Source organism: Vitis riparia, chromosome 16, assembly GCF_004353265.1.
Source record: "Vitis riparia cultivar Riparia Gloire de Montpellier isolate 1030 chromosome 16, EGFV_Vit.rip_1.0, whole genome shotgun sequence".
NCBI classification, from domain to species: Eukaryota; Viridiplantae; Streptophyta; class Magnoliopsida; order Vitales; family Vitaceae; genus Vitis; species Vitis riparia.
In genome coordinates this window covers 23,365,128-23,392,217 of record NC_048446.1, presented here as the reverse complement: position 1 = coordinate 23,392,217, position 27,090 = coordinate 23,365,128, and the positions used below count along the sequence as shown (strand labels likewise).

Here is a 27,090-nt window from a genome sequence, read left to right as displayed (position 1 = left end):
TAAAAATTTAGAAACAGAGGAATTCCAAAGTCTTGTTTCATTACATTTCCACAATTCATACAAATTCCCACAGAGACACATGCACCAGGGCATACATGCTTACCCCCCATCCACCCTCTCTCTCTTTATTCTCTCCCCCAAATCTTCTGGTCAAGACTTGAATCTAACTCGGGTTTTTTCGTCTGATTTCGACGAGTAACATGTTCTCGTAGACAACCCCAAGAATTTATTCCATTTCTTAACTACTCCAGAAGTCCCACAACTGTGAAATGGTACATGACTGATCATGGAAGCCGCCCGAGGCGAAACCGAACCATTTTCCGGTTGATTCTAAGGAAATATCTGCATTTTCACATTTGTCGAGAAGCTCAGGCCCTTCTTGGTGGCCGAAGTAGCCTGTACTTCGGCTCTTATCATCGTCTGAGCACTTGACTAATCTGTGGTCCAGGCCACCTTCTAAGTAGCTCAATTTTGCATCATCTCCGGTGTCTGATCCCCCATCAGTACTGCTGTTTCCTCCCAAACCGCTTCCCACCCCATCACCAGGTTTTTCCATCAGATCACCCAGCTTCTGCAACTGTTGAATTCAAAGCCAATGAAGATGATTATGACCTTAAGAAGTACACAATAAAAAAGGACAAGATTTTTAACCCGGTTGGATGGTCATTGTGATCCCTAGTCCACATAGTAGACCAACTCACAAGAATTCACAAATCAAATGAAAGAGAAGAATTAGGCTTTTCCTTTCCTCCCAGTTATAGTCGCACTCTAATTTTTCTCTTTGTAATGAACTCTATATTATAAAAGGATTAAAAGTACAATAGAAACAGACTCGTAGTTCAACGAATAAAAAAATTTCTAGCGTCGCTGCTCCCTTAAATCATCACCGCGAGCCCTTAAACCCTTTGAGCTCAACGGGAGTTCAACCTGACATCCTCTTCGAAGTACAAAACAAGACTGAATTAAGCTTCACAATTTAACCAAGGATCAGTAAGGTTACCTGTGTGAGTAAAGACTGTTTCTCCTCCTTCAAGGACTCGAACCGAGACGTTAAAGCATCGTAGCTAGCTCTGAGTGCTTTGTAGTCGTGCTCTATCTGTTTCGACTTCCACCTCGCTCTCTTGTTCTGAAACCATATAGCAACCTGTCTCGGCTGCATCCCAAGCTCCACCGCCAGCTCCTCCTTCTTCCTCGCCTCAAGCTTACTATCCGACTCGAAAATTGACTCCAGATACTGAACTTGCTCGTCACTGAACCTCTTCTTGTTCCTGCTCTTCTTCCTAGTCAGCTGCTCCCCCTCCTCTCCTGCTTCTTCTGCCGAACACCCTCTGCTCTCCATCATTCAATTCAAGATTTTATTTTGATGGACATATATATATATATATACATATACATATATACATACACATATAATCTTTGCTTAATTGATCATGAAGACAGAGATGATAGCTCGGCCTTTAAAATATATGGGGAAGTCTCTCCCATGGTTTTTCCTTTTCTGTCTTTTTCTTTTCTTCTTCTTTCAGGTAACTGGCACTTTTCAATTGGTGTTTGTCCTAACCAATGGGGTCAGATATCGTGTGGCGCTTTCTTTCCCACGTCTTGTGAACATCTCTGATCTGTCCACTTCCTTTTCGTACCATTTCTATACTAAAATTCGTAGATTTTTTTCTCTACTCCAACTTCAAAGTTGTGGAGGAATTCGGAAAAGGAAATTAGGATTCATGTTTCCTGTTCAAGAACACGGTCCATGTGCACTTATTAATAGGAATGACAGAAAGGAAAAAGAAAAAAATACCAACTCTGTGGTTTCTGAAAATAGAAGCCGCTCTAAGCTCCTTTGTGGCGTGGCATTCGGTCTTGTCATGCCGTGTTCATCTTGTTGATATCTTCTTGTTTTACACATTCCTAACATTATTGGACGGTGACATGACTGTGAATACTACCTCAAATTTGTTACGTACGTGCCATAGACTAAGGAATTGGCAACTGAGATGATATTAGTAGGATTAGCCCACTTGTTGAAATAAGTAGATGAGATAAGGTTAGGGATGGCAATGACGGTGTTGGATGGGTCACCCCTGTTTATATAAATATGTTCTCATCTTTGTTTTAATAAAAAAATTTAAATGGTTTAGGATGTGATGTGATGGATACGAGAATTTTCCATACTTGTGTGGGTTTAACTATTATTATTTATTTAATTTTAAAAAATTTTAATTACATATATTTTATAAATAAATAAATATTATAAATTTTTATAAGGTATTTTTTCGTCGAGCAGTAGTTTTTCTCATTTTATGTGTTAAAAAGGAGAAAATAAAAATTTTAAATTAAATTATTTTTTAATTTAATTTTATACATAATCAAGGTGAAAAAAAGTAATGAATTGAACCGGTCTTCAACTCATTTAGGTTTAAAAAAATCTCAAACTTGTTTACTTCATTCTTAAACTCATCGTATTTGGGGAAGGATGAAGTAGACTTTTAAAAAAACCGCTCCAATGCCTTCAAGACCCTTATATAGGTCGTCACTAGAAATAAAGACTTTGTTTAATATATATATATTTTTTAAAAATAACTTTTAAGAACAGTTTTAAAAAATTATTGTTTGATGTATATTTTATGGAAAAAAAGTCTACTTGAAAAGTTAAAATATTTTTAATATATTTTAAAAATAATTTTTATATTTAGTATTTTATTTTTAATCATATTTATATAATTATTTTTTAAAATTAAACAAAAATAATTAAAAAATTTTTTATGAAAATATGATATTTTTTATTTAAATAATAATAATAATAATAATTTTGTAATTATTAGACTATTTTTTTATTCTACAAAATAGAAAACTGTCGGAGGATATACTGGATTGCTGCAAGTGGGGTGGTAAAATAACATATTTTTCAAAGTCGCCATTCATTTTAATCATTTGTTGTTTGGCTCTGACTGCTGTGATGAGTACCCTTGGGGCCTTGGAGGCGAAATAGTTTTTGAAAGGAATAAAATTAAGTTCGAGAAGTCAAATAAGAACAGCTTTGTCACGTTATTTTCTACGAAAGTATCATATTTGTAGACAAATTTCAATACAACTATTTTGTCAAAAGTTTACTAAATATGATCTTCAAATTGGATATACTCGTCGAAGTATCAATTTTTCTAAAATGTTCATTAACACCCGTGACTCATTGCTACGAGAAGATAAATAAATAAAAAAAACAGACGTATAAATTGTGAAGAGGTGGTTTGAATCTGTAATTTTTCGTCAAATCGAATTTTGATATCATATTAAACTACTAATTTTTTTAAAAGCTTAAACTTATAAGATTTGAACTCAATATGTAAATTATGTTCTTTAACGATAATAAAGAACATTGATGACAAAAATGAAATACGAACTCTTGATTGAACGGAGAATCGGTAAGATTTGAACTCAGTATGCAAATTATGTTCTTTAACGATAATAAAGAGCATCAATGACAAAAATGAAATACAAACTCTTGGTTGAACAGAGAATCGAGATGATTGGACTCAAAATCCTATTGAAATCTAACAACCCAAAAATTGATTGAGAAAAATTTTCCTTTCCAGTACAGACAAGAACCATTTGGATTGAACTCTTTACCTATCACAAATCTCCCATAGCACGAAAATAATGGAAACAAAGGACATGTACTTTTAGGATAGAGAAGGGGTTAAAGTGAGAAAGCATGACCATTGAAAAAATCCAGTCCCATTTTTTCTCTCACAATCATATAGATAAGAAGCCCAAGATGAGAACAACTGTGGAAGAATATGGACAACACTTGATGTGGGGCTGTGAAGTTGAGTCATGAAAGGAAGAAAACTCAGCATTTATGGCCAATCATACTGGTTGGCTAGGGACAAAGCAACCTCCCTTTCCCTTTTGGTTTTTAGTGTCGTGAGGAGTCTTGTCATGAGCCCACTGGAATTTTCTCCCTATTCATATGAGATAGATGTTTTGATCTTAATAATGGATCTCCTGATTTTATTTTTTTGTTTTTATTTTTTGTGTTTTTTTTGTGTGATGTGGGTTAGAGAAGGCCTCTTTTTCCCATAGAGGGTGGTCTGTTTCATGGTCTATTTCATGGTTGGTGAAGAGTATGTGATCAAAACAAAGGCCTCTCGGTCAATTTCCACTGCTTAGGATGCCTTATGGATTTGCCCGGCCTTGGTCGGGGCTGGGGCCGAAACCAAGGTTGGCAGTATGTCAAAAGAGCTTTATAGTAAAAGCACTTGTACACGTATTTATCCTGTGGGATTTACTATCTTTCAATAAAAGAAAGAAAAAAAAAGGGAAAACAACTTATATTGGTAGGATAATTTTGGGTTTGTTTGGGAATGCTTTTGAAAATTCTTCTACGAAAATAGTTATTGAAAAGAGTTCTCACTTGTTTTCAAGATCAAAATTCTATTTAAAGGATGGTACGGTTTATTTTTAACTTTTAACTTTTTGTCAATAGGAACTTGTTTTGGGAGATTTTAGATAATTTGTTTTTTTATTAAATTTTTTTATTGACTTATTATTGATTTTTTTAATTTTTTTTTACTAAATGAAAAAAATTAAAATATTTGACTTTTATGAAATATTAAAAGTGAACCACCATAACTAAAGTGAACCTGTTAATTTTTTTAATATTTAATAAAATTAAAATATTAAAAAAAACACATAACCTAGTACTCAACACCATCAAACACTATTTAGTATTAAGTTCTTTTTAAAATTAAGTAAAAAAAACAAACATCATCTTAAATAAGGAAAAACAAAACAGTTTTCTAAGATTATTTTTCAAGAAAATTTTATACATTTATATACAATATAAAAGTTATTAAAATATTTTTCATATTTTCAATTGTTATTTAAAACATTACATCAAACAACGGAAAATATCTTTTTTTTTTTAGAATTATAGTTTTGAATATGCTTAAAAATGCAATTTTGAAATATAAGATTCTAAATTCCCCTATCTAGAAAAGCTTTTTAAATGCAAAAAAAAAAAAAAAAAACTCAACTTTTAAAGGTATTTAAATCCAACTTTTTAATATGGTCTCATTTTTTTCAACAAAAATTTATTTTTGTTTTGGAAATGCCACATGGGGCCAATTATTTTTTAAAAAAAATTAAAATGTTTAATTTTAAAAATAAATTTCCAAGTATAAAATCAGTCACTCCCTCTAAAGGGAGAAGTTAAAAAAATATTCCAAACAAATCTAATCAAGGTGAAAAACAAAAAACAAAAATTTATTTAAAGGGGTTCTTTTGAGATGTATGAGAGAGGCAAGTTTCACAATCTCCTCTGCCAAATGTAAATTTACCAAAACTAGGGAATCATGCTACCCATTATTTTGTGTCCAAGTATAAGGCACTTGGTTGTCTTTTGTAAAGGAGACTGTGAGGTGTAAAAGGAGCATGCAATTGAGGTGATTTTGAAAGTGACTTATCAATTTGTCTTGAACGGCCATGATTACCAACCTTTCCTTTTGAGCAAATATGTTTGGTTTGATGACCCAACTAGGCGTACATGTTCATTTTAAGTATCCAAACAAGTGGCACATCTTCTATGGTTGTAAGATACATGCACCCAACTTTTGATGGGGAAGATGTTGGACTCATCCTTTGGTAGGGTGAGATGAGGGATGACTTTGTAGATTGATAAAGGCTTGGTATGATTTGTAAATCATCAAGTTTGCACCTAATTCATTTGACATGTGTTAATACATTCTAGATTTGTCAAAATCAATTACTCAAAGTTGATAATATGGATACCTGAAGCTGCTAAAAGAAGTGGATGATGAAAAAAAGAAGAAGATGAGATTGTTGAGTAGATAGAAAGGAGAAACCGTGTTTGATTAGAAAGAAATGAGAAATTGACACTTTTTTTGTTGAAGAAATGAGTTGAAATAGTTAGAGAAGAGCAAATTCATTTTAAAGGCAATATTTGTATGAGACTTTGAGACATATCATAATTGTTGAACAATTAATTTTTTAGAAGTTTAAACTTGTAGGATTTTGGTCGTATAAGAAGACCCTGCATGTGAAAGAAACATAGAGAGAAGAGAGACAAACAAATGTAAATAACATCTTTTGGATTTACAAACATGCAAATAGAGAAACAAATATGCAAATTACGAAGAGGTGATTCAAAACCTCCTATCAAACTAAGCTTTAATACCATGTTGAATAATCAATTTTCTAAAAAATTTAAATTTACAGAATTTTAATTCAATATATATATATATATATATATCATACCTCGAACAATAACTTCATTTTAAAACTTAGTTAATACCTAAGTATATAACTAAGTTAGGCCTACGCCTTTTTTAGCTTCACCCTTGACTTGGCCTAGGCATTAGGGTTGACAATTAATAAAATCTTCATTATTCTATATGCAAACATGTTGCTTTATTTGGTTTTGTGATATCATTTTACACTATAACTTTTCAAAAAATCTTTTAGGGATCCTTGAATTCCCTAAATGTTAAAGGATTATAAGTATGTTCTAGACTAAATGAGATTTATATTAGTAGCCATCATGAATAGTTTTGAATTTGAAATTTGTCAAAAGAAGTCGAGCCCACAACTTGATTAGCAAATAGTTGAAATCAAAATCAATCCCTTGGCCTACCCACTACAATAAAATTAATTTGGACTTATTTTCTATATACAATATATGTTTGTTTTTATTTCCATCGGGATTGAATTTATTATTTGATAGCAATTTACCTTGACCTTATTCATTGCATAGAATCTATAAATGAAAGGATGTAACATGATAATCTTCACTAAGCTTTTTTGTCAAGAAAGATACTAAGCTTTTGAAATGTTTTTCTTCATCGATTTGACCTCATAACAGAATCAATTGGATTCCTCTTCATATCTTCCATTTTTAAAAAAATTATTTTAAAGATTTGATGGAATATTTATAAAATCAATAGCATTGGAGGATAAGATCGATTGTTTTTTTTATTGACTTGACCTTGTAACTAGAATATCATACCCAATAGCATGTTGTCTCCAATCAAACACTTGTATTTTAATATATTATATCCACTTCAAACCAAAACCTAACCAAATAATATTTATCCATTTTTATATTCATGACCAAGAAACTACTTAAAAATAGTGAATAGGCAGTACTTGTAATTTTTTATTAATGGGATTTAATTATATTAAGAATCTATATAACTGCTGATAATTTAAAATAAATTCAATTATAAATTGAATATTAATATATATAAAAAATCATCTAGAGATTGTTTTAACATATTTGTAGATGCAAAAATCATAAATCTACTATTATAATCAGAATCTACTCCGTTAAAAGAATCATATATAATCTTTTTTTTTTTTTTTTCTCATGGGTCTTATAATGAATATCACTTGTACTTATTCTTCATATTTGTGACACAATAGTCCTTATGTTTCTTAATAGATCATCTCAAAATCATATTAAGATTCGATAACTTGAATCTTCGAACTCTTATTTTTTTCTCCGTAAAAGGTTTTCAAACTTCTCTTATTTAAACCTAATTTTTGAAGTTTTAATGGTATAAATATATATATAACAACATAGCATCCAAATAGCTGAAAAAGAATAGATTGAATATAGGTTTACATGAAACTTTTAAATAAATAAACATGGTCAATATTAATGCATGACTTTTCTAGATGTGATAATCCAATGATTATCCAGGTTACTAGCTAATCTTCTAGTGTCACCTCCTTTGTTGGTGGGTGTCATCTCCTTTATTGGTGGATGTCTTGACTCTCGAGAAAGAAAGTGACACTAGAAAATTGATTAGTGATTCGTATAGTCATAGTCATCGGATCATTACATCTAAAAATATTGTGCCTATTAGTAAAATAATTTTACTTTTGATGTTTCATAACCTATAAACTAAAATAAAAACTCGGAGTTTTTCTAATTATTGAACCCATCCTTAAAACCTAGAGTAAGTCAGATTTTTTTTAGCCAAAAACAAACCCATTACTTATGCACTTCATAACTAATTCTTCTATCCCCAAAAGGTCCAAACCCATGCAGTTAGCCCCCTCATCTCTCAGCCGTCCCCATCTTCTTTCGGCTGCCCAGGATCACCTTTCGGCTACCCAAGATCACCCCAACATAGCTATGTCCGCCGTCTAGCAATAAGACAGCTTATCCTGAGCCGCCATGGTGCATGACATGACCATGCCCTATTGCTTGATAAATCACCCTCACAGCCGGCCTCTGTGAAGGTCACACCAAAGATCTCAAACCCCGAGCGGATTTTGATGTAGTTTTAGAAAGTAATTCGTAAACCACCGTATTTCAAAAAAAGTATTTTCAAATCTATCCTCATTTTTGCCTTTAGAAAAGAGAAAGTAAAAATCATTTTATGAAGAGATAATTTATTTATTTTTAAAAAAAAAAATTATAGGCAAAAATATTTCTTCGAGAGAATATTTTTAAAAGTTCTTTAAAAAAAATTATAGGTTAAAATCATAAAAGAAAATTTAATATAGTCTCTTGAAGAGACAATTTTTTCTTTTTAAAAAAGGAAATTCATGAGGAAATTAAACCTTATCTAATAACATTTTTAATTTAAAACCTTATCTAATAAAATTAATTTAAAAATAAAACAAAACAAAATTATTTAATTTGTAAATAATTATTTAATAAATTTAGAAAATGATAAAAATTTTGTTTTTTTATAAACTCAATTTTCACATAAAATTGATAATAATTTTTTTTTTTAATTTGAAAGTGAAAGTAACATAAAGTAATTAAAGTTTAAAAATTAAAATATTTATTATATATTTTATAAATAAAAATAATATAAAATTAATTGTTTTATTTATAATTATAATTAATTGAATTAATTTAAAAATAAAATTAGAAATAAACACCAAAATATTTTTTAAAATCAATATCTAACTTAATATAAAATATAAATTTTTTTTAATATAAGGTGTTAAACATAATTTCTATTTTTATAAATATTATTATTGATAAATATCTCAATAATTATAATTATTTTTACACATTGAATTTAGAAAATAAAATTATTTAATTTTATAATACATATATTTATAATAATTATATTATTGTATAAATGTTATTTATTTTCTTATTTTTAATTAATAATGCAATGCTACACCACTTAAAAATTGAGATAAACACAAAAATACATATTTTTTTAATTAATATGAGATGATAAATATAATTTATACTTTTATAAATATTATAATTATAAATAATATATCAATAATACTAAACATAAAATCAATGAATTTTATAATGAATATATCTACAATTTAATGGTAACGTCTTGGATCTTAAATTCTGTTAGCAAAGAAATGGTCGATAGTCTTCTCTTTCCAAACTCGAGCCCAGATACTCATGATGGATCCTATACCACCTATGTCAAAAGTTTTTGCATTGGTAGTGCAAGAAGAAAGACAACGTTTCTGCACCCTTGAACCCATGGAATTCCTTCTCTTTCCAAAATTGCTCCTGTGGCCAATGCAGTTTCTGCACCAGCTAAACAAAGGCGTGAGAAGCCTGTTTGTTCACATTGTGGTGTTCAAGGGCACACAATTGACAAATGCTATAAAATACATGGTCCCAGGATACGAACCTCGGTCCAAGAACAATTTGAATGTTCAAGCAAATCAAGCCGCAGCTGCTGTTTCTACTGATTCACCATCTCAGAATCTAACTCTATCTCAGGTCCAACAATTGATTGCTCTTCTGAGCTCTCAGCTTCATGCAAGCGACTCTATCTCTTCTGAAATTGTGCAGCCTGTTGCTTCTTTTTCCAGTATTCATGGTATATTATCCCTGTCATCTATCTCTAATTCACATCAATTTTCTCATTCTTGCTGGGTGTTAGATACGGGTGACACACATCACGTCTCTTGCACTTTAGAAACTTTTATTTCCTCTACTCCTATTACACAAATCCACAAATATTCTGTTAATTTTCTTCCTGATTTTTGCTTTATTCAGGACCTTACTCAGGGAGTGACAATTGGGGAGAGTAGACAAGAAGGGAACCTTTATTTCTTGGAGTCTAGCAAATCTGTTTCTCTTGTTTCTCAAATTTCAGTTCATTGTAATAATGTCTCCTTGTCTTCAGCTAGACTTTGGCATTATCGGTTGGGACATCCCCCTTATGTAAAACTGAATATGAGGAGTAATGAATTGATAATTTCTTTAGATCTTGAACATTCCAATCGTTGCTCTATCTATCCTTTAGCTAAACAGAAACGCTTGCCTTTTATTTCTTCAAATCATTTGTCATCTGAACCATTTAATTTGATACATCTTGATATTTGGGGACCTTTTCACACAATCGTTGCTCGAGCCTTGTTTTTTCAGTCCCACGTTCCCCTCTGTTATTAGAATGATTGTGTTGCTACTTTAGTTTATCTCATTCATAGGACACCATCTCCCATTCTCTCTACCAAAACACCCTTTGAACTGCTTTGGAAAAAGAAACCTTCATATTCTCATCTCCGAATTTTCAGTTGTCTTTGTTGTGCTTCAACTTTAGATAGTCCTCGCCACAAGTTCTCTCCTCGTGCTTCTCCTTGTATATTTCTTGGATATCTACCTGGTTACAAGGGATATAAGTTGCTTGATTTGGATACTAACACCCAATTCATTTCTCGTAATGTTGTTTTCCATGAATCTAAGTTTCCTTTTCACAACACACCCTCACCAAGTGTAACATATGACAATCTCTGACCGCGTTCTTCCTACTCTAGTTTCCTCATCCTCACTAAAAATCTCTATTTCTTCCACTTCCCCATCACTACAAGTTGATTCCACTCATATTCGTCACTCTCCTTCTTATCTTCAAGATTATGATTGCTATTCCACCATAGTTGAGTCCTCTTCTACTTCTCATCCCTTATCTCAAGTACTTAGTTACCACAAATTGTCCTCCACACACACAACCTTTGTTTGATTCTTTCTTCCCATGTCGAACCCACAAGTTACGCTCAAGTTGCAGACATTTTGGAGTGGCAGATTGCTATGGCTGATGAATTGCGAGCTCAAAAGAACAACAAAACCTGGTATATATGTGGTTTCTCTTCTTCATGGTAAGCACCCGGTGGGCTGTAAATGGGTGTACAAAATCAAATACTTTGCTAATGGTTCTATAAAGCGTTATAAGGCTTGTTTAGTAGCAAAAGGCTACACTCAACAAGAATGAGTGGACTACTTGGACACCTTCTCCTCGGTTGCCAAGCTTGTTATCATCAAAGTCTTGCTTAACTTAGCTGCAATTCACAACTAGTCTCTCACTAAACTCGATGTTAATAACACCTTTTTACACGGTGATTTACATGAGGAAGTTTATGTCTCTTCTTCCTAGTTATCACCATGAGGGGGAGCCTTTACCTCCAAATGTTGTTTGTCATTTGCACAAATCACTATATGGTCTAAAACAAGCATCACGACAATGGTTTTCTAAGTTTTCTGGTATACTCCTTGCCATAGGTTTCAAGCAATCTGTCTCTGATGGTTCATTATTCATCAAGAAGGTTGACTCATCTTTCTTGGCTCTACTTCTATACGTTGATGACATTGTCATTGCCAGTAACAATCAACAAGAAGTGGACAGTTTAAAGGTTTTTTTTTATAATCATTTTAAACTCAAAGACTTGGAAAATCTGAAATACTTTTTGGGTCTTGAAGTTGCTCAGTCTTCTAAAGGAATTTTGGTTAGTCAGTGACTGAACTTCTCTGTTATTCTAAAATACTTAGCCTTTTTATGTAGCAACTCTAGTTAAAAAAAATTAGAGAAAGAGTTAGTACTATTTTCCTTGCACTTATTCTATATTTATACTCACTTAGATATACTTAGTATAATTATATACGAATTCTATACTAATTATTATATCCCAATGCCAAAAATATTCACAATGTTCAGTATCTTATCGATGGCTTCCCTTGCATTACCGGGCATGAGCGGTTTTGTTGCAGAATTGATAGTCTTTTTTGGAATAATTACCAGCCAAAAATTTCTTTTAATGCCAAAAATACTAATTACTTTTGTAATGGCAATTGGAATGATATTAACTCCTATTTATTCATTATCTATGTCACGCCAGATGTTCTATGGATACAAGCTATTTAATGCCCCAAACTCTTATTTTTTTTACTACGGCTTTTGTAGTACTCTGGGTATTGTTCTCAGAAACTGGCTTATGGAAATTATCAATATTAAAATAAATGAATTGTTTTTGTTTAAATCATAAAGTAAAAAATAATTTGTGAATTATCTTTTATGAAATGAGATTGAGTAAATGAAATAAATTAATAACAAAATGAATATTAATTCAATCGATTCAAGTTTGAGGTTTTCCACTATCCAACTTAAGGTATAGAAATAGAGAGAACAAGGGTTTCTTAAGTAAAGTGATCTTTTTGGTTTTGGGATCCTTGGCCACTTACGATCAACTTGAGTTAATTGCATCTGAAACCTAATTTTCCTTTTTAAAATAGATTCCTAAAACCATCAAATGAATAAGATCGATTACCAGTTTAAGATTTGACTTTTTTTAACCCTTCCTACTCCTTATAATTTTGTTTTGAGGCAAACATTAATAGGGCAGACGATGGTAATTAATGATCAAGAATTTTCAAGAATCACTAGTATTGAATAATAACTTACCGTATCATTCCCTAAACTAACTTACAATGATAAGATAATAAAATTTGATAAATTGTCACCCAATCAATAATTAATCTTATTGTTATAATAATTTACTCATTATCCCTATAGGTTTCCTAACCCTTAGGTTTTCATGTTTCAAGCCCCAAGTTGGCTTCTTAGCCTTTCATGGGAGTGATGTCACATTCACAATCCATAATAAGTTAAAAATCTATTTTGAATAAAAAGAAACTAAAAACAAACCAAAGTTGTCGTTTTCTTCCACCTTCAATATCTAACTCTCCGGAAAAAGATCCAAGATCCCTAAAACCTAAAACTAAGAGAATTTATATAATATCATTAATTATCTAACATGTGGCTCACTCTCATTGATCATTTATTACAAAAATAATTATCTAAAAAATGATTAAAAAATAATCAAATGGTGATTTCTAATCGTGTGGGGTCCACTTAGGGTGGATGGAGTGCCTTAGATGCAATTCTTAAGGTAGAGGAGGCAAAACATCAAAGTGGTAGTAGGTAAATTCGAAATTGAGGTCATTTCGAATTGGATTTCGAATTCATAAGTTGAATTTCAAAATGGCCCTTCAGTTTTGCACGGTTGTTCAAATGGTCACAACTTCTTCATTTTAGCTCCGATTTGTATACCGTTTGAAGCGTTGGACTCTTGACTTATTGATCTTCAACACAATATATAGTATGCCTAAAATGAACTTTTTAAAGTACTCAAAATTTTTCCTCAAAATCAAATTACATGTTCTCACCAGATTTTAAATTCTAAATTTCCATGCAGTGAATCTTGCTTCATGCCTCATTTCCCATGTTTTCTTGCATTCTTTCTTACTCCATAATGGTCATTTCTCATCTCCTAAACTCATGATATCCTCGTCTTACCTTTCCTCATGGTCCATGAGTCTTGACTCGCTTATTTTTTCATTTAACCTTTTCTTGATCTTTCAAAATCTAAAGTAATTCAATTTGCATTATTTTCTTCTCTTGAGCTTGAGATAAATCTCCAAAATACAAGTTAAATTCATGGCTAGGCCCTTAGCATCGATTTAGGTCAAATTGGATGATTTGAGTGTCCTTTAATGCACAAATAATATCAAATATGTGTCATTAGAGCACATATTTTGACTCCAATCAGTCAACGTCACTATGCTTTGAAACTTTTATTTAAGGCTGGATATCTTGGATGCAAAAGTCGAAAGACTCTAATGGATCCAAACTTAAAGTTGTCTCAAGAAGATGGTGATTTACTTGATGATCCTCTTAGGTACAGAAGGATGATTGGAAAACTTTTGTATCTTACAATCACAAGACTGGATTTATCTTATTCAGTGAATCGTTTAAGTCAGTTCCTAGCTAATCCACGAGTTCCTCACTTTCAAGCTGCTTATCATGTTCTAGAATATATCAAGTCAACAGTTGGTCAGGGCTTATTTTTCAGCACAACGTCTTGTGTTCAGCTTAAGGCCTTTGCTGATGCGGACTGGGCTGCTTGCCCAGACACACGTCGATCGATTAGTGGATTTTGCGTCTTCATAGGAGGGTCTCTAGTTTCTTGGAAATCCAAGAAACAACACACCATATCACGCTCTTCTGCCAACGCAGAATGTCGGTCCTTGGCTAATGTTACTTGTGAGTTAATGTGGTTGCTCACTCTACTCAAGGATATGTATATTGAACACCCTCAACCAGCCTTGCTGTTCTGTGATAATCAAGCAGCACTGCACATTGCAGCAAATCCCGTGTTTCATGAGCGCATGAAACATATTGAGATAGACTGTCATCTAGTGCGTGAACAGATTCAAAAGGGCATTCTGAAGACACTTCACATACCATCGCAGCATCAAATTGCAGACTTGCTTACAAAGGCTCTTTTCCCAGCTCAGTTTGCTCACTTACTAAGCAAGATGGGAGTTCACAACATACACTCTCCATCTTGAAGGGGAGTATTAAGATAGGTTACTTTACTAATTAGAATTGATTAGTTGCATTTTAGTTACACAGTTTCACGTTATGTTCCCAGCTTCCCATATATATCTTCTCTGTGGCTCATTTGAGAAAATAACAGAACAGAAAACTTCTATGGATTTTTCTCTTCTAATAAAAACACAATCATTGATGACGTGCAGCATAGAGCAAAAGAAGAAACAATTTTATTTCCTTATCTGATTTTGATTATCATAGAGTAGCAGTTTGCTCATTACTAGAGTTCTATATTTTAATTTTCAGCCAAAAGCTGGACATAATCGCAGCAGCCGAATTACTTTTAGCTGTCATTAGCATAAGATTCTTTGATCATAGTTCTCACAGATATGGGACTTCTCACTGCATGCACCCCATCAATCCAAGTCAAGCTCCCAAAAGAGTATCCTGTGTTCACCTGTTGAATTGAGGAAACTGTGACACTGAAGGTAACAGTTTTGATGGTAGAGTCAAAAATCAAAGTATCAGGTTTTACTGTTATGGTTGTGCCTGCTGGGGATATGATAGAGGCTTTGTACGTGGAGTTGACAGCTCCAACATTTGTGACATTTCTGGTGAGGGAGGTTGAATTTTGGAGGCTTGGGATGGTTATGGAAGGAAGATTCAAGTCAAGAATAGAATGCTCTCGAGTGGGGCAGCGTATGGATTGTTCTGTGAACTGAAAAATGGCAGAGTTGTTGTAGCCCAAGGTACAGAGATAATGAATATAATCCGCTGTACCCATGTCATACACTAGACCAGGATCCGCTGCTCTATTCGGGTTCACAATTCCACCCCCAAAATCAAATGGATCAGCGAGCTTTGTTGGATCTCCCTCGGCAAAGATTGGTTCTCCAGACGGATCAGTTGTCCATCCTGCAATAAGATGTTTTTAAGCATCTAGAGACAGTGGATGGGGGGTGTTTGTGAAGAAATTAGCAGTTCAATGGAAGGGACAAACCTGTTGTGACAATTGCTGATTTAATTACAGCTGGGGACCAATGTGGGTGCAGGGATTTGAGTAGTGCAACAATGCCTGCAATGTGAGGAGTTGCCATGGATGTTCCAGAACGGAAAGCAAATTCGGTGTTCTTTTTCAGATCAGAAGGTGGAACTGCCCCAAGTATTTGGGCACCTGGACCTGCTATATCTGGCTGTGCCATTCAGTGCCCAACATGGCTGTCAGTGAAATTCTAAAAAGAGAAAATTTCTCAAAATCCTGACATGGTTATCTTAATTAGGCATGCCTAGTGGAGAAATACCTTCAATACTGCTGGACTGGGGAAACTTGGCCCTCGAGATGAGAAGTAGGCCACATTGGTTGGCACGGGTTTCCCAACATGTGTTTTAGAAGGGCTCAGCCTTACATGGGGATGCCTGCAAAAGCCTCTCAACAACAAAGCAATATGAGGATAATGATGGTGATGATGATGATGATATTTTTTGTGATAATGTTGATAATGGTACCTGGTCGAACTGATGTAGTGGAGTATCTGGCTTCCAGTTTCGTAGCTTACTTTAATACATGGGAAGTCACTGATGCATGATGCCTGGGTGTTTCCAGAATTCTCAGCAATAATTACCCCCAGGCCACGAGCTTCTTTCACGAAAGATGCAGCCAATTGTGTCTCCAATGTATCTGAAGTGAAGCAGAGCGCCACCTTTCCAGCCACTGAAGTGTCATTCGGTGATATAGATAGACAATTGCTGCAACAGGTGAGTCGTAGTAAATAGATAGAATGTGCTACACAGACAAGTGAGTCATTTATTTTCATGTCTAATAATTTTTATGGACTCGATTTTAAATGTAGGCCTTCCAAGAGGTGCGATCCGAAGTGACAGTGCAGGATAAGGGATCAATAGGGCCCTGAACAGAAATAGTGAAAAACCAAGTTAGAACAGAAGGTTGCTGTCCTTGAAAGATATTTACCTAGGACTCTCGACATGTGGGTCATCTGGGTACACTAAGCTGGCGAAGCCTGTATGGTTTCCAATGAGCATGGCTTGACCCTGCAAGTAATCAAGTTGTTCAATAATGCAACAGAAAGAGCTGTATGAGTGAGTCATTAATATAAAATTTTATTTTATGTTGTTATGCAGTGCAAAATCCAGATTATGGAGAATTACCATGACGGTGCGGTTGTTGCCTAGTGTGATGGGTGTAGGGAAGGACCGATCAATGCTGCTAGCTGCTACACTTAATATCCACGGTGCTGTATTTTCTACTGTTTGAGCACTTGGGCCTCCATTTCCTGCTGCACAAACAACCGAAATCCCCTGTGCCACAGCATGGAATGAACCAATGAGGATGCTATCAGGTTTGATAATTTCAGTGAACAGCATGTCGCCGGAACCGAGTGAGACTGATAACACATCTACTCCGTCGTGGATGGCTTTGTCAAAAGCTTTCAGTATATCAGCATCTGAGCAGTATCCCCCCAAATTCCAGCACACTTTATACATGGCCAGCCGAGCCCCAGGTGCGCCACCCCTCACTGTTCCAAAACCAAGCCCATAGTAGCTGGCATTGACCACAGGAGAACCACCAGCAATAGAAGATGTATGTGTACCATGTCCAAGTGCGTCTCTCGGGGACAAGTATTCTAGGTATTCAGTGGTATTCAATGGCTCTCCAATCTCTGCTTCAAGTCCCTTTAAGAAATAACGAGCTCCAATAAGTTTTCTGTTGCAGTGCTTTGTTGCATTGAAGCTCTGCCCTGAGCTGCAGCCACCTTTCCATCTAGACGGGATTGGCCCCAGACCTTTATCGCTGGAAACTTTTGATTCGGGCCAGATCCCTGCTCACAATTCAAGTGGAGGCAATTCAGTTTTATTCAGACATAGAGATGCGCAGACACATGCAGGGGAGAGGTAGAGAACCTGAGTCAAGAAGACCAATGATGATTCCATCACCCATGTTGGTTTCATGCAGGAGATTGGTGGAAGAATGTGAAGAGGAGAGGCCAAGGTAATCCCAGCTCCTTGTTGTCTTCAGCTTATGAAGGCGGGAGGGCATGACTTGAACCACACCAGGTAACTCTAAAGCCAAGACAAAGAGGGAAAAACTGTTGATACATTGGCTTTTCATATTGATGTCAAAGGTATATCATAAACCTAGAATCTAAAGCATTCACCAATATAATTTATAATCTTTGTAGCATGGAGGATACCTGAAACTGCTTGTGCTTGAGCTTCTGTCAACTTGGCTGCAAAGCCGGAGAAGCCATGTCTGTAACTGTAGAGCATGGAATCTACAGATGCTTCTTTGCTGCATCATGAGAACATGGTGAACCAAGAGTTATGACAGTGGACTATCTCAATCTAGAATGCCAAACAAAAGCAGATAGATTTTGACTCTCTGTCTTCCCGGTTTACCTTCCAAGAACTGTAGTGAGCATTTCATGATGAGTGTTGGTGATGAGTTCTGGATCATGGTGCTGCCTCATTCCCAAATAAACGATGTGGACCTGCGCGTTTCGATGGCGAATTCTGTGATATAGAAGGAAATGGATTTCGAAGAGAGGGAATGATTAGAATTGATTCGACTACTTACCTTGCTTTTAGCTTGTGCAGGAGTCACGGAGCCAACTTTCTCGTTTAGAATCAAGATCAAAGAAGCTAAGAAAATGAATATGAGACCTCCATCATGAAGTGAACTCATTGTATGTGTGCTAATGGGGCTTGGGGCTATACAACAACAAGGGAGTCCAATGACTCCTTAAATGGTAGATAAAAGATGAGTACTGCACCGACCATGACGACCAGGACTTTGATTATGCTGAGGTCACTTTCCTGGCATTATTTGACAGATTTTCCATCAGGGGGACCCAAGCTGATGGTTTGATTGATCGAATAATGGAAAGCGAGGTGGATTCCATGAAACCACATGTGAAGTCGTTGACGCGCGGACAAAAAGACTTCGTGATGGTTTAGGCATATTTGATAACAGTTCTTGAGGATAAAAAAAATAAAAACATATATTAAAAAGGTGTTTAGTTGTTTTATGCTATTTTTACTTTTTTTTTTTTTTCAATTGTTTTAAAAATAATTATATAAATATAAAGAATAATTTAAAATAAAGCACGGTATATAAAAATTATTTTTAAATCATAAAAAAAATAAATTAAAAACATTTTAGATGCCCAGACATTTGTTCTACAAAACTCTTTTCGAAAATAATTATCAAAATTTCCATTTGGGTGACCCACATGTGATGTGGACATGTTTTACCCAGTAAAGGAAATTTCAGGTGGAGACCACCTTCTAATGCGGAGGTAGAGTCTTCCGATGGGTAAGAGGAAGTTTCCTTTCATTTGGAACAACATTATGCAAAAAATAACTAACCATGTTTCAATTTTTTTTTTTTTAAATAAATTCTTTAAAAGAATTCTATTAAAAACTTATTAAATATATTGTCCAAGTTAGAAAGTTGTTTTATGTTCAATAGAACAAAATGTTGTTCTTACTTTAAAAAATATAAGGCTATATTTGGTAACTGTTTTTTAAAACAACTTTTTGTTTTCCAAAACAAAAAAATTGAAAAACATGTTTAACAACCAAAAATCTAAAAACAAGTATTTTCATATAATATCTTTTAATTATTTTTACTTATTTTTCAATTGATGTTTTAAAAAATATTTATATAATTAAAAAATGATTAAAAATAAGCCAATGCAGAAAAAAAGTATTTTAAAAATATATTTTAAAACATAAAGAAAATAAATTATGAATATTCCAAGTTCTTGACAAGACTTTGATTGTACAAAATATTGAAAAATTGTTGTTAAAAACTATTTCTAAAATTGTTTTAAAAAACACTTGACTTACCAAGCTTAAAAAAATGTTTTTGAAAACATTTTACAAACAACAGAATAAAAAATTATCAATTTTTTCTATAATCCTCCACCATATTGTTAAGAACAACCTGCAGTCTGTAGTGTAATGTGATCAAAATGCATGTCAGTGGCAGACATCATTCTCACTTTGAAATTCAGTGCACCCATTATAAGCAGATCGTTTTGTTGGTACGATATATACTCAAATATCACCATCCCTACACACTTGCTCAGAAGTGCTTGCTCAAAAGTGCTTAGAAGAATGGCAATCATGGCTGATAACTCCTTTGGGGCAAACTTGTAGTTTTTGTGCCCATAGGATCCCCTTTTCACCACTGCACCATCTTCTTTACTTGAGACAGCCAAGTACTATCAAACAATTGTTCTACTGGGAAGAATGATTTTTGGTTCTGGAAGTACTTTATCTTTGCTTCTTCTGTATGTCTTTTTGTCTACTGTGATTCTTTTAATTTTGCCAAGATATAAGAAGCCACTTATGCATTGTGTGGCACGTGACATATGTGATTGGCTGCCATGGATCCACATCTATCATTCTTTTGGTTAATTTTTAGGTTTTAGAATGTGGAAATCAGTGTATACACAAAACAAGATACAACATTCGTTTGTAGGAAGAGAGTAAGGTCTTGTTTATGGATCAGTTTATTGTTTTTTGGGTGAAAGCAGAAACCAAAGTTAAAGTCGTAATCCTTAAGGGGTAATGTTGGTGTTATAAAAGTTTAATTTATCAAACATGAAAAAACCTTTTTATATTCGTCAAAATAGAACTTTTGTGGTAAGAAACAATAATTTCTTGGCTTTCGTATTAAACTCCTTTTAAAGCCATAAGTTCTTTGAACAAAATTAATGAAAGAGACTTTAGCACTTTAATTACGCCTCAAAAAAAGGGTTTTTAACTTTTCAAAAGTCGATTAAAAAAAAACCTAAAAATTCCAAAGGGTAAATTAGTCATGATGCCTATTTCATTTCCTACATATGTATGTATATTTGGTCATGTTGGTTAAGTTTCAATGCACTTTTACCCAAATGCTTCTTCCCACATATCTTGAAGAATTGTTAATAACCATGATTAAAATGATTGAATATTCCTAAATAATATTATATATATATATATATAAGCATGAGGTTGTGGTTGATTGTCAATCACGTGTATGAATGTAAGATATATTAATTAGAAGGTTCTTAATTTGCCTAAAAGATTATCAAAGGTTTTGTTGTGGTACTATAGGACTATTATTATCATATCAGAAACTCCAAAAAATTAGAGAAGTAAAAGGGGAAAAAGATAAAAGGTTGAAAATTCAAGTCGTCCAAGCTTTAATATGATTTTAAGATGATTCACTAAGAAGTACAAGGATTGTTGTATCACTAAGAAGTAAGATGATTTATGATGTCATACCAAGCTTTTATCAATCCACAAAATCCTCCCTCGTCTCATCCTACCAAAGCATGAGTCCCACATCATCCTCATTAGAAGTTGTGTGCAGATATCTTACAACCATAAAAGATATATTGTTTGTTTGGATACTTAAAAAGAAGGGTTATTTGATTAAAATGATGAAATTATCCTTATTTTGTAAATCTAATTCTTCATTTTTTTTAACTCTAAAAAATATCCCTTTTGGTAAAAAATGCCCTCACATTTTTCTTGCAACATAACTTTTACTTTTAAAACATACATATAAATAATCAATATGTTGAAGGGCATTTATATCAAAATAGGTTACTTTTCAAGACAAAAAAATTGGAAGATTAGATTTATAAATATGAAATCTTTTCATATCTTTTAATCAATTATGTCTAAAACAAACATGAACACCTAGTAAGGTCAATTATTTCACAGTCACTTCTATTACATGCTCCTTTCACAACCAAGACTCTCTAGTTTTGGTAAATGTTCATTTGGGAGAGGAGATTGTGAGGCTTGCCTCTTTTGTATGTCTCAAGCTCCTTTGTATTAATTTTTAGTTCCTTTTTTTTTTTTTTTTGGCCTTGGTTAGATTTGTTTGAAATAATTTTTAACATGTGAGAGAATGATTTTATAGGTGGAAACTATATTTAAAAAATGCTATTAATAAAAAGCTTAATAATTTTAGTATTGTTATAACTGAAGTAATGAATGTCACCACATTAATTATAATAAATTTTAATTAACTATTATTTATGACTTTCATTAATACTCATTAATGGAAATCATTAATGTTATTTATGAGTTTCATTAATATTTATTAATGAGAATATTGATGGAAGTTATTGGAAAGCCTTTAAAAGGGCTTCCCATCCCCTATAATATACATTCCTAAGCAATAAAGAAATTTCTTACTTTCTACATTCTCTCTATCTTTCATTCTCTCAACTCTCTTCTCTGATTCCTTCTTCCCTATTATATATTATTATCAAAGTAAGATATATTTTATCTCTACTACTTTGATTTGCATTATATTTATCCTTGTTTTATAACAAGTATTCTTAAAAATTTTAATTAAATAAAAATATAATCTAGTATCGCATTTCCAAAACATAATTAACTCCAATGAGAAATAAAGGTCTTATTTGAAAACCGTTCTTCAAAATAATTTTCTATTTTTTAAAATAGCAAATGACTTTTTATCTCAAAAAAAAAAACCATTTTGGTTAACTTTTAAGAGAAATTAAGGGTATTTTAATTTATTTTTTTAATAATTTTTAATAAAGTGTTTAAAAAAAATTAAAAATATGGAGAATACTTCAAAACTTGTATATTAATTATTTATAAAAAAAAATCTAGAAAATTGTTTATCATATTGAAATTCTCAAAAACTGTTTCAAAAAATGTCACCCAAAATTATCATGAGTTATTTTTTCTTCCTTTCATTTAAAGATGGTAAATCTCAGGACAATTACGTGGATAAGTGTTTTTACTAAAAGCTCTTTTTACTCTCCAACGACCATGAAACAGACCACCCTCTTTGGGAAAAGGAGGCCTTAATTTAAGCCACATCACACAAAAAACCAAAAAAATAAAAAATAAATAAAAATAAAATCAGGATATCCATTATTAAGATCAAGACATATATATATGTATGAATGGGGGAAAAACAATTGGGCTCATGACAAAATAATAAATAGATAAAAATTAAATCAGGAGATCCATTATTAAGATCAAGACACCTGAATAGGGGAAAAATACAAGTGGGCTTATGACAAGACTCTTTCACAGCACTAAAAAACCAAGAGGGAAAGTGAGGTTGCCTTGTCCCTAGCCAACCAGTATGACTGGCTATAAATGCTGAGTTTTCTTCCTTTCATGGCTCAACTTCACAATCCCACATCGACTTTTGTCCATATTCTTCCACGGTTGTTTTCACCTTGAGTTTCTTATCTATATGATTGTGAGAAAAAATGGGATTGAATTTTTCAATGGTCATGCTTTCTCACTATAACCCCTTCTCTATCCTAATAGTACATGTCCTTTTTTTTTTCATTATTTTCAAGCTATGTGAAAGATTTGTGATAGGTAAACAGCTAGTTCATTCCAAATCGCTCATCTGCACTGGAAAGAAAAATTTTTCTCCATTAATTTTTGGGCTGGAAGCTTTCAATATGATTTATAGTCCAACCATGAGAATTCTCCGTTCAACCAAAGACTTCGTATTTCATTTTTCTCTTCAAAGATGTGTAAATAATTTATGTTCCGTTTATTTTCAACATAGAAAACATATTTTAAAATGTTTTTTAAATTAAAAACGCTTCCTAAAATTATTATCAAATAAACTTTTATTTTTGTTTTGGAAATACAATATCAGATAATATTTTTATTTAATTAAAAAAGTTTAAAATACTAAAATTCTTTATCTTTATATTAATATCATTTTTAAAATATAATTTCCAACTATAAAATCAGTCTCTACCCCTAAACATACAAGTTAAAAATTATTCTCAACAAATCTAACCAAGATTAAAAAAAAAAAAAATTGAAAATTTCTACAAAGGAGGCCTTGAGATATCCGAGAGAGGCAAAGTCTCACAATTTCTACCGAATGTATATATATTTATGGAGTCATGTTACCCATTATTTATTTTGTGAGTCCAAGTCCAAGGTACTTGGTTGTCTTTTGTAAAGGGACCGTGAAGTGTGAAAGGAGCATCCAATAGAAGTGATTGTAAAAATTACTTGCTATATTGTCTTACCAACCTTTTCTTTTGGGTAAGTATATTTGGTTGGATGACCAGATACATGTGCCCAACTTCTAAACTTCTAAAGGGAATAATGTGGGATTTGGTTGAATGACCCAACTCTTCTATAGTTGTAAGATACATGTACCCAACTTCTAATGGGGATAATGTGGGATTTATCCATTGGTAAGGTGAGATGAGTGACGATGTAGTGGATTGATAAAAGCCAAACAAATGGTACATCTTGTGTGATCGTAAGATAAGATGAACGAATAATACCTCTTGTATGATCGTAAGATAAGATGAGGGACGATTTTGTGGATTGATAAAAGCCAAACAAATGATACCTCTTGTATGGTTGTAAGATAAGATGAGGGACGATTTCATGGATTGAAACAAATGGTACCTCTTGTATGATTGTAAGATACATGCACCCAACTTCTAATAGAGATAGTGTGGGACTTATCCTTTAGTAAGCCGAGATGAAGGACGATTTTGTGGATTGATAAAAACCAAACAAATGGTATCTCTTGTATGATTGTAAGATACATGCACCTAACTTCTAATGGGAATAATATGGAACTCATCCTTTGGTAAGGTGAGATGAAGGACAATTTTGTGGATAGATAAAAACTTGGTATAATATCATAGATCATCGAGAGAAGTTTATACCTAATTTATTTGACATGTGTTAACACATTTTAGATCCATGAATATCAATTACTCAAAGTTGATAATATCGATATAAGTTGTCATAATGTTTTAATCATATGTTTGAAGCCGTTAACAGAAGTGGATGATGAAGAAAGCAAGGTGAGATTGTTGAGTAGACATTAAGGAGAAGTTGTGTTTGATCAGACAAAAAAAAAAGAAATTGACACATTCTTTGTTGAAGAAATGAATGGAAGTAACTAGATAAGAGTGAATTCATTTTAAAGGCAATAATTATATGAGACTTTGAGAAATAACTAAGTTGGGCCTAGGCCCTTTTAGCTTCACCCTTGGCTTGGCCTAGGCATGCCTTCAAATCAAGGTTTGAAATTTAATTCTTAGCCTGGCTAGGCCTTGGGATCATAATTAACAAAATACAAATGCATAATATTATTTGGTTTTAAGATTCATTTTATATTTAATAACTTTTCAATAACTCTTTTAAAGATCCTCATAATCCCCAAATATTATAGGATATTATTTAAAGCATTTCAAAGTATATTTTAAAATCAAGCAAACGAAATTTATGCTATTAATTAACTATCATAAATAGTTCTGAATTTGAAATTTGTTAGAAGAAGTCGGGCCCACAACTTGATTAACAAATGGTTGAAATCAAAATCAATCTCACGCCTAACCAATAAAATAAAATTAATTTGGAATTTTTTCCTATAAACAATGGATGTTTTTGTTTCCATCTTAATTGAATTTATTATTTGATAGCACTTTACCTTGACCTTATTCATTGCATAGATTCTATATATGAAAGGTTGTAACATCATAATCTTCACCAAGCTTTTGTGTCAAGAAAAATGTCGGGTTTTATATATATATTTAAAGTTTTGTATTTGTAGGGAAAAAAATTTTTGATTAAGAGGATTTGATATTATAATGTTTCAATTATTTATTTTTCTTATTGAGTTGACCTTTTAATAGTATATTGTCTCCCATCAAAGCTTGTATTTTAATATATTATATCATTGCCACCCCAAATCAAGACCTAATCAAATAATATTTGTTTTGTATTCATGATCAAGAAACTACTTGTTAGGGTGAATAGGTAATACTTGTAATTTTTTATTATAGGGATTTAATTTTACTATTTACATTAGCTTGTGAGAATTAATACAAGAACCGATAATTTAAAATAAATTCAATCATAAATTGAATATTTATATACATGAAAAATCACCTATAGAAATTGTTTTAACCTTCATACATGCGTAAACCATAAATCTATCGGTCGTAGTAAAAATCTATTAAATTTAAATGAATTCTTCATGGTTGTATTATTGAATTAGGACTTGAACCATGGAGAATAAACAAAGGAAGCATTCCAATTTTTTTGTGTTTTTAGGAAGTAAGATCATGGCTAGCATTCACATAGATGGTCGCATGGGTTGGGACAATGAAATGAGGACAACAATAAAATGACATACCAATTCAAATAATTCTACCCTTGTACACTTCTCCAACCCTGCAACCCCTCTTCAAGTTTTTCCTATTCATTTTCATTCTCTGACTCAACAGCTAGCACATGTACCAACAAGACAATGTAGTTTTTGGTTTATTTCCACGAGTTTTCTTCACGTGAAATAAAAGTCGGGGACAACCCTAGTCTACAAATTCATTGCCTAACGAAGACGTTATCTGAGTCATTACAATGAATAGTAAAATCTAAATTCTTGAATGAGTGTACAAAAATATTACCAAGTTAAAAAATAAAAAAATAAAAAAAATTTGATACAAATAAATGAGATTAATATACAAATGATTGAAACACGGGATAAAAGAAGAAGTTAGTGTAACTATATAAATATAGTGGATTTCCTTTAATCAATCATATAAACAATTTTTAAAATTGGAAGATTACGTTTAGTTGTTGAGATAATATATGATATTTTTTAATGCATATATCTTATAGTTATTATATTTTAAGATAACATATCCAATTAGATATATTATTTTATATTAAATTTGTAAAATAAATAATAATAAAAATTTAATGTTTAAAATAAATATTATATTATATTTCAATATTTCCTATTTAAAAATTGAAATTTCTTTACATTTAATAATATTTATGATTAAAATATATTCAAATTTTATAAATAAAAATTTTTATATCATGCTATTCAATATATAAAAATAATTTATATATTATATATTAATATTAGTTTATAATTTTTTTTCTTTTTTAACTATAAATTTAATTTACAATAAAAAAATTATTTTGCAAAATGAGTATATAAAAAATAAAAAAATAAATTTATAATACATGGGATATACATACATGAATCTTAGCATAATATGAATATATCCTAAGTAGAAGGGATATAAAAAAAAATAAATAAAATAAAAAGGTGGATAATATATTTTACCATTTATTATATCTTATATTTAGTGAACATATGATAAGTTAAGTAATGGGAGAATTTATTCTATCACATTACGTACCAACTAAATATGGGATAAGTATATAGATAGTACTTGTAACAAGTCTAGAAAACAAACAATTTCTACTAGGCCTTTATCCTTTTTTTAGGTTCATTAAGGTTCTTATTGGTTGGAACTTCTAGCTAGTTATCTTAATAGGAATTTGATATCTTTATTTCCATGATGTCTTTCTATGGGATTACTGATCGTCCTTTATCCATTGGTTTAGGTTCATTAAGGTTCTTATTGGTTGGAACTTCAATTCCTTATCC

General features: G+C 32.2%; 2 protein-coding genes across 2 annotated transcripts; both read right to left on the bottom strand.

Annotated features, from left to right (window-relative positions):
- Positions 1-19: 19 nt before the first annotated feature.
- Positions 20-1,417, bottom strand: LOC117933012 (homeobox-leucine zipper protein ATHB-12-like). Its single transcript, XM_034854358.1, has 2 exons — positions 1,001-1,417; positions 20-577 (listed from the first exon to the last, which is right to left on the bottom strand). Exons 1-2 carry the CDS (start codon positions 1,340-1,342, stop codon positions 239-241), a joined length of 681 nt encoding a protein of 226 aa, XP_034710249.1. The 5' UTR covers positions 1,343-1,417; the 3' UTR covers positions 20-238.
- A 13,415-nt stretch (positions 1,418-14,832) lies between these two features.
- LOC117932963 (subtilisin-like protease SBT3.5) lies at positions 14,833-18,342 on the bottom strand. The gene is made up of 10 exons (XM_034854290.1): positions 18,217-18,342; positions 18,039-18,130; positions 17,834-17,931; positions 17,544-17,702; positions 16,791-17,461; positions 16,594-16,673; positions 16,131-16,370; positions 15,926-16,040; positions 15,625-15,817; positions 14,833-15,539 (listed from the first exon to the last, which is right to left on the bottom strand). Exons 1-10 carry the CDS (start codon positions 18,322-18,324, stop codon positions 14,968-14,970), a joined length of 2,328 nt encoding a protein of 775 aa, XP_034710181.1. The 5' UTR covers positions 18,325-18,342; the 3' UTR covers positions 14,833-14,967.
- Between the last annotated feature and the right edge of the window lie 8,748 nt (positions 18,343-27,090).